This window comes from Poecile atricapillus, chromosome 3, assembly GCF_030490865.1.
Source record: "Poecile atricapillus isolate bPoeAtr1 chromosome 3, bPoeAtr1.hap1, whole genome shotgun sequence".
In the NCBI taxonomy this organism is placed as follows: Eukaryota; Metazoa; Chordata; class Aves; order Passeriformes; family Paridae; genus Poecile; species Poecile atricapillus.
This window is the reverse complement of record NC_081251.1, coordinates 3,837,532-3,846,071: the sequence shown is the minus strand read 5'-3', so window position 1 is coordinate 3,846,071 and position 8,540 is coordinate 3,837,532. Positions and strand designations below refer to the sequence as shown.

The 8,540-nt window shown below is 47.0% G+C and overlaps 1 protein-coding gene and 1 long non-coding RNA gene across 2 annotated transcripts; both read right to left on the bottom strand.

Moving 5' to 3' along the window:
* LOC131577481 (uncharacterized) lies at nucleotides 1-2,003 on the bottom strand. The gene is made up of 3 exons (XR_009277217.1): nucleotides 1,931-2,003; nucleotides 475-583; nucleotides 1-27 (listed from the first exon to the last, which is right to left on the bottom strand). It is a non-coding gene; the product is annotated as an uncharacterized LOC131577481 (long non-coding RNA).
* Nucleotides 2,004-5,887: 3,884 nt separating this feature from the next.
* LOC131577480 (gallinacin-2) lies at nucleotides 5,888-8,540 on the bottom strand. The gene is made up of 4 exons (XM_058835376.1): nucleotides 8,494-8,540; nucleotides 7,001-7,079; nucleotides 6,612-6,732; nucleotides 5,888-6,078 (listed from the first exon to the last, which is right to left on the bottom strand). Exons 2-4 carry the CDS (start codon nucleotides 7,056-7,058, stop codon nucleotides 6,030-6,032), a joined length of 228 nt encoding a protein of 75 aa, XP_058691359.1. The 5' UTR covers nucleotides 7,059-7,079; nucleotides 8,494-8,540; the 3' UTR covers nucleotides 5,888-6,029.

Here is an 8,540-nt window from a genome sequence, read left to right as displayed (position 1 = left end):
GGAATTTCAGGGTTTCAAACCCAGCGACTGTAAGAAGAAAGCAAACAAGCACATCATGTGGTGTAACTTTCCCTGTCCCTCTCTCCCCCTGCCCTGCAATGCCCAGGGTGTGGTGCAGCAGCCTCAGGCTCAGGGCAGGTGAGGTGCAGTCCTTGGTGCAGACAGGTTGGACCTGGGCTATCTCAGTGCTGGCAGCCCTGGCTCCAGGTCTGTGCAGGTGCAGCAAGACCTGGATCGTGTCCTGAGTGCTGCCCAAGGACTGTGAAGGTTTCCCTCTTTAGTGGCTTTGTTGAGTGGGGAGGCCTTGGTCTCCTGTGTCTCCTTCATCCCCACTCAGGGCAGCTCCAAACCCTTCAAGGATTTGTACGTTCTCTTTTAGACTAGTTCCACTAATTCTAAGTTTGAAAGATATTTGTATCAAATCAGGTTTGGGCAAAAAGGAGGAAACTCTTTAGGCAGGGATCTGGTCCTTACCTCTTGCAGCACACACTGACTGCAGAACATCTTCCAATAGGTTTTGTTTGGGAGCTGCAACCGTCAAAGCTGCAGAATCCTCCTCGGCGCCTGCATTTTGCTGAACTTCCTGTTTCCGTGGGCAAAAGCGCAGACAGCTATTACAGAAATAATCTGGTAGAGCAGGGTGTGCTTGCAGTCAGGCAGGGACTCCTTACATCCCACATTCCTGTCTATTTCTCTTGGATCTCTCCATCCCAAAATGGTGTCCAGTGGAAATCTCACTTGAGAAACACCTCTGACCTCAATCTCCTGTTACCTTCTCATCATTCCCAAAATCATGGTCACTTCCAGGGACTTTGAATTCCCACTAGTGTAGGCTCACACTTTCCCCTGTTTCCCATCTTCCCCTCTCACCTGCAGCACCCTGGACCAACAGGAGGATCAGGGGGAAGAGCAGGAACAGGATCTTCATGGCTGCTGCCTCTCCTGGGTCTTCACAGGGCTGCAGAGGGGACACCAAAGCAGTAGGCCAGGTAGGGCAGGAGCCTGGGCTCTGTGGTTCACTAAACTGAAGATGGGCTGCTTCCAAACACAGCTGATGATATTTCCTCTACCTTTCTCTAAAAAGAACTCTGTGGGTCGTGTCATCCTGCCAACCTTGAGAGCATTTTAGGGTGCCTCACACTTTTGGAAACAATTATGTGAAAGCAATTTAAAGATGCTTTTAAATTATTTTCTCTGGGCTATTATGGTTTTTCTTCTTATAGACCTTCCCCTAAAAGCAGAGTGCAGACCTAGGGCCAAGTGTTGCCAATTCAACCGAAGCACCGGGAAGTGAAATTTGGGAAGAGGAGAGAAAAAGATTGTCACTGAGAGTTACAGAACTAGATTGCTTTTACTCCCTCAGGCTTCATGAATTAAACACACACCCCAAACACCCTGACCAATCCTCTCTGCTTCCCTGGGATCACAAAAGTCTTTCAAGTTCAGCTTGGCAGTGCCCATTCCTAACCCCAGAGCATTCCCACGATTCCCAGGAAGGACATTCCCCAGCACTGACCCAGGGAGCAGCCAGAGGGCAGGGACATGTGTCTTGGTGCCCAGAAATCAATGTGTGGAATTTCTGAAAGCCTGAAATGACAGGAAACCTCTGTACTGTGGTGGTAAAACAATCTGCTTACTTTCCTAACAAAACTGCCCATTGCCCCAGCAAAGAAGATTCTGGGTCTCTCCTGCAGCATCAAGTCACTGGACCAGACTATCCTGTACTTGGGAAACCTCAGTTTCAGCTTCCACATGTTCTGGTCTTTTAGACTCACATGAAGGCTTTTATTCTCTTTCCCAAAAAATCTCTGATGGCAAATTTTTCCACCTGTATATTTCCAGCAGTTTGTCCTTTAGGAGACTCTGCTATCCTGGTATTTTAGCTGAGACACAGAGTGGGCAGGATTCTGGAAAGAGACCCCACACTCACCTGCCTGGAGAAGGTCTGGGTGTTGAGGCAGCAGCAAACCCACCAGGAATGGCTGTATCCAGATGCCCTTGGGGCCAGGGAATGCTGCTTTGCCCCAAACAGGCTGGATTTATAGCAGTGCTGGTGGGTGGGACAGGCCCCAGTTGCTGCTGGCACAAGTGGCCTGGGCCAACCCGGGAGTGCCCCGTGTGTGTGGGGGTGCTGGGGCTGGCCCTGCTCCCTCCCTGCTGCAGGGGCAGGGGCTGAGGTGCCTCCTGGGGCTGTTGCAATCAATGTCACCGTTGTCCCCATGCAACACCTCTTGTGACACCCTGGGAGGGTGCCACCCCCAGAGGCAGCAGGCACAGCAGCCCTCCAGCAGCAGGACACATACACACACACACGGCCCAGGCCTGCAATGCCAAAGTGCTCGTCTTTATTCAAGCTGGGAAAAGCAGCCCCTGCCCCAAAGACAGCGGGGCTGGCACCACAGGGCTCCAGCCCAGCAGCACCCAGCAGGAGCAGCTGCCACTGCTGCTGTCACCCCAGCTGGGCACGGTACAGGCAGGGACAGGAGGGACATCAGGAGATGGGTCCAGCAGCCAGAAGCAAATTGGACGTCCAGCTTGGGAATTTCAGGGTTTTAACCCCAGATTCTGTAGAAAGGAAACAGACAAGCACATCATGTGGTGTAACTTTCCCCGTCCCTCTCTTCCCCTGCCCTGCAATGCCCAGGGTGTGGTGCAGCAGCCTCAGGCTCAGGGCAGGTGAGGTGCAGTCCTTGGTGCAGACAGGTTGGACCTGGGCTATCTCAGTGCTGGCAGCCCTGGCTCCAGGTCTGTGCAGGTGCAGCAAGACCTGGATCATGTCCTGAGTGCTGCCCAAGGACAGGGAAAGCTTCACTCTTTGGTGAGTGGTTGAATCCTCTGCCAAGTCTGAATGAGGTCCTGGGGCTGGAGGAGACTGGGGAGGCCCTGGCTTACCTGGGGCTGCTGCAGCCCCACTCAGGGCAGCTCCAGGCACTTTCTCTTCCCTCCTCTTAGCTCTGCCTTGGAGCCTGAAGGGTGCTGAGCCTTTTGCTACTCAGGGGCCTTTAAACTCCTTCTGCCAAGGCAGCAGCTTTTGTAATTCCAAAACTTACTTTTTGCAGCAAAAGTAAAATCTGGAACATTTTCCCGCAATGACATAGGGGAAAGAGCAATTTAGAAGTGAGCAGAATCCCTTTTCTCGCTTACATTGCTTCTCATTTTTTGGTCCCAAGGAGGATCCTGCAGAAGGAGGAAAGACTAAAAGTGAGTGTGGCATAACTGTTAAAAATCTATCTGGTTCCAGAGGAACCAGTGCAGGCTGTGAGTCCCAGTCTTGTGTGGGAACTGAGCACCAAACCCAACATCTTAAACTCTTCAGTCAGAGCTCTTTTCTTCTACAGCAAGATGTGCCTTTGGAGAAAGGCAGAGGGAAGGAGTAACATGAGCTACAGGAGTTGCTGTGCTGCATCCTCAGCTGCCCAGATCCTCCTCACAGCAAGTGCCTCTGAAATGTTATCAATACCTGAGAATTGTGGTCGCTTACCAGGAGCTGGAAAACCCCAGTGACAGAGGTTCACACCTCAGCCATCTCCCCTCTGTCCCTCTCACCTGCAGCACTGTGGACCAACAGGAGGAACAAGGGGAAGAGCAGGTAGAGGATCCGCATGGCTGATGCCTGTCCTGGGTCTTCTTGGGGCTGCAGAGGGGACACACCAAGAACCAAAGCAGGGTCAAGGATTTAGGGGAATCTTTGTGCCTGGAGAGGCCAAGCTAAATGAAATCTTATCCAATGCACTTCATCCCCCCAGCCAGCCCAAAGCTGGATGATCCTTAAACACCCTGCACTATCTCCTCTGCTTTCCTGAAGTCAGTAAACTCTTCCCAGCTCACATGGGAGTGTGTCTATTCCTAATTCCTGATTATTCCCAGGATTCCCATCAAGCCCACTCCCCCATACCCATGCAGCACTGACCCAGGAAGAAACAAGAGGGCAGGGAAGTGTCTTGGTGGCCCAGAAGTGACTCCCCAGTGACCAACCTGATGAAGGTGTTGGCTCAGAGCACACCAAGGCAGAAATGGTTTGTAATAAACCCACCAGGAATTGCTTGTGTGAAGAGTCCAGTTCAGGGAGTCTCCCTCTGCCCCAAACAGGCTGGATTTATAGCAGTGCTGGTGGGTGGGACAGGCCCCAGTTGCTGCTGGCACAAGTGGCCTGGGCCAACCCAGGAGTGCCCCGTGTGTGTGGGGGTGCTGGGGCTGGCCCTGCTCCCTCCCTGCTGCAGGGGCAGGGGCTGAGGTGCCTCCTGGGGCTGTTGCAATCAATGTCACCGTTGTCCCCATGCAACACCTCTTGTGACACCCATGGCACAGCAGCAACGGGCTGTGGGGCCAGCTGGGAAATCCTTGGGACGTGGGGTAGGGGCACAGGCACCAGAGCAGTCCTGGGGGAACTGAATCCTTCTTCCAGAGATTCATTCTGGACTGGTTTGGGTTGGAAGGGACCTGAAAGCACATAAGATTCCACCCCTTGCCATGGGCAGGGATACCTTCTGCTCTCCCAGGTTGCTCCAAGCCCTGTCCAACCTGGCCTTGAACACTTCTAGCAATGTAGTATCCACAGCTTCTCTGGGTAACCTGTGCCAGGGCCTTACCACCCTCAGAGCCAAGCATTTCTTCCCGATATCTGGTGTAACCCTGTCCTGTCAGTTTGAAGCCAGTCTCCCTTTTCCTGTCACTCCAGGCCCTGGCCCAAAGTCCCTTTTCAGCTCTTTTGGATCTCCTTGGGGCACTGGATGGGGCTCCAAGGTCTCCCCAATCCCTTCTCCAGGCTGGACACCCCCAGATAACTCGATCTCTATGGTTTTGGCATGTATGAGTCTGCTTTTTGAGTAAGGCAGAAAATGAAATAGTCTTTTGAGCCTTCTGTTTCCTAACTCCATCACTGGGCAGAGTTTTGCTGCCAAACCATGGCCCTGAGACAAATCTGAAATATTTTGTCAATGATGTCATGTGTTTTGGAGAAAGTCAGTTGCAGGATAGAGGCATCTTCATAGGAAATGAGAGGTGGATGAAGTTACCCAATGAAACAGGATAGAAGCAAATGCCAATAAACAACAGCCTGACATCTCTGCCAAGTGCTTCATACCCAGCTGGAAATTTGGAATTGGCCAGGGTGGTATCCTTGGATAGAGAAATCTTTATCAGTAGAACCAGAGCCACTCGCTATGAACACACATGTTCATGGATCATGATGACAGAGACATTTTCCAGAGAGGGTAAGGTCAGCCTTAGCAGAGGAAAGGCATTCTAACCTCAAGTTGTGTCCAGGTGGGTGAAGACCCCCAGCTCCCACCCTGCAGGACTACCCAGGTTACCCACCTGATCCATAGGACCCCTTTGTGATGTCACCTTGAGGGACACCTGCACAGCTCCCCTGGGAGATCTGTTTTCCTCTAAGACCCACAAAAGTCTCCCTGAGGTGTCCCCATGGGATCATCCCAAGTGCTAATGAGGGCAAGGGAGTCCCTCCCTGCCATGTGGTGGGGTGGGGTGTGGAGCAGCAGAGCTCCCAGCAGGGTCTCTGGCAAGGAGTGTTACAGGGGACCAAGGGCCTCCAGTTGGGGAAAGAGAGGTATTAACCATTCCTGTTTTCCCACAAAAAGATATCTGCACAGTAAGAAATTAGGGATTTTGGCATCTGAACACATTCCCACAAAGGGAAGCTGAGCTCTTTTAGCCAGCCTTTCTCTTGCCACTGTAGATTAAGGTATGTGTAGACCTGGAGAGCTGTATGGCTCAGAAAAACTCAAATTAAGGAGCAGTTTGCACCATAAATTGTTGCCCTCTGGGGTTTGTGTGTCAAATCCCAGGCAGGATCATGACCCAAGTTTCAATGCATATTTTAGTGACCAATGCTAAACAATAACCATTTATTCAGAAGGAGGGAAAGCAATGCAGAGCACATTTGGGTTTACTCTATACCATAAAGCCTTTTGCATTGACAATGAAAGGAGTTTGAGGCTTTGCAGCAGGATCCAGTGGGTTTAGGAGTTAGGAGATTTCATGCAAATTTGTAGGCTTAGAAGAAATTTTCATTGCTCTTCAATGAATGGCTCATCAACATTTCTTAAGTTCCATGGCCTGCAATAAGGAAAAAAAAAAATCAGATTGTCTTTCTGCTTATATTCCCTCCCTACTCACTCTCAGCCCATGCTTTTTTCCCTCCTGGACACAAATTCTTCCCAAAATAGTTCATGTCATTTGTAGTCATGTTGGGACAGCTCTCTGCAATCATAACTGCGAGAAAGGAGACTGTTTCCCTGTTGTTTCAGGAAAAGCAGGGAATTAAATTGGTATCCTTAGATTATGGGGCGAATGCATTAATTCATGACTGAAAATAGAAGCCTGTTTTTCATATGATAATTTAATTTTATAACAAAATTTACAACAAAAACTTCACCCTGTGCCTGCGACCATTTTCCAAATATTACTTTGGCAACATTAACACTTGAGTCAACACAGAACACTTGACTATCATTGTGGTATAATAGTTTTTTTTCCCCCTTATACCAAATTTAAATATTCAGGAGCACCTTGGGGTTTAGGAGAAAGGCAAAATATTTATTATTTCTCTGCTCATCCTGCAGATGAGCCTTGGTGAACACCAAACTCACGGTTTGCAGCAGGAGCGGAACCCAAAGCAACTCCCAACTTTAACCAGGTGGAAGGGACATCCTCCAAAGTGACAGCTCCCTCCTCTACAGAATATCATTTCCCTCCGGGGCGAAGACAAACCTGCAACAAGAACAAAATATTTCCTTCCCCCTTGCTCTGCAGGGCAGGGAATTGCAGTGGAAGAGTTTCTCATTCCTTTGTCAAAAATGTCCCACCCTGGCTCTTTCAAAAGGCCATGTGGGTAGTGAGGTTACAAAGCAAGTCTAGCACAAGCACTGGGCTGATTGATTCATTCTTGACTGGCTTCTACCAATTTGAAATAGAAGTGCTTAAATGTGCTGGGAATTTTGCACAAAAATCCCTTTCTAGCATCTCTTTCCCATCTTACCTGGAGAAGCCTGGAGCACCAAGAAGAGGAGGGAAAAGAGCAGGTAAAGGATCTTCATAACTGAGGATTTGCTGTGGCACTGTTGGGAAAAGCACCAAGAAAGACTAAAGACAAACAGTTCCTGGGATCTGCAGTCTCCTGAACACTGTGTTAATAAAAATTACATTTATATTAATTTTGTCTTCAAGCTTTCAAAAATAATCAGTAAAACCCATAGGAAATCCTGACTGTTGTGTGGGGCAAAATGTTTTCAGGACATGTGATCATTAAGTTACTTTAATAGTTTGGTTGCTCAGACTTCTTTTCCATTTTGCAAATAGTCCTTAGTGAGAACACAATGATGGGATCCCAGAATGGTTTGGATTGGAAGGAACCTTGAAATTCATCTTGTTCCACCCCCTGGGGCTAAGATACCTTCCACTAGACCAGTTTGTTCACAATTCCATCCAACCTGGTTTTGAATATTTCCGTGACTTTATTTTTAGCTAAATGATTTCACCTAGTAAATAAACAACATAAAGCAAAATTAGGTGAAAATACTGTAAAAACTACAAACTTCAGGGAAAATAAGTCCATTTTGTAATCTTTAAATTTATCAAGAGATCAATTTGCTCAACGTCTCCAGTCTTAGTCTACAGGCAGCAGTTCTAGAATGGAAATCTACAATCAAATAAATTCCCATTTGAAAATAAAATTTTAAAAGCAAACATATGATACCTTCATTGGAAGAGTTTAAACTAATATTAGGGTTTATAGGATAAGATAGCCTATAAGAGCACTTATGGATAAAGAAGGGGCAGTTAATGTTTCATATCCTGGTATGAGGAATATTCTGATCTGTCAGAAATGATGGTCTCTCAAGCAAGGAATGGAAGTGAGATTGTGCTGAAATATGGTGGCCCAAAACTGTTTCAAAATTAATATTAGAAATTTACCTAAGTTTCTATATATTTGGAAATATCAGGAGACAAAGTGAACAATTCTGAAAATGAAATAAGGGTTTTAACATTGAGACATAAATAAAAAATACTATATATAAAATATGTATTATATACCATATTAAAATATAAGAATATATAAATAATATATCATTTTATACCTATTAAGCCTTATGCAAATATTTTATAACTATTTATAATATGTTTATATTCCACAGCTATATATTTAATGGAAATATACAGATATAGACATGTACATTTCTACTGAGAGGTCAGGAATTTCTCTGGACCACAGACCTCTCTAAAGTAACCCAAACCAAACAGTTATTTTTTCCTAGGATTTAGGAAGCAGAGATTTTTATTAAAGCTTTCTAGATATTAGCATACATGTTGAGCTACTTATTCAACATGTCCAGTTTTCTGAAATCTTAGGTTTACATTCTCTAGTTACAATACATATTATAGTTAATAACACGGACGTTTGGGAGTTTGTTTTGGAGTTGAGTTTTTGAGGAAAAGAAAAAAAGCTGACATCAAAGAGGACTGAGACATTACCAGGTATCAGGTGAGCCCTGAAGCCAAACACGACTTGCTCGTGGTCC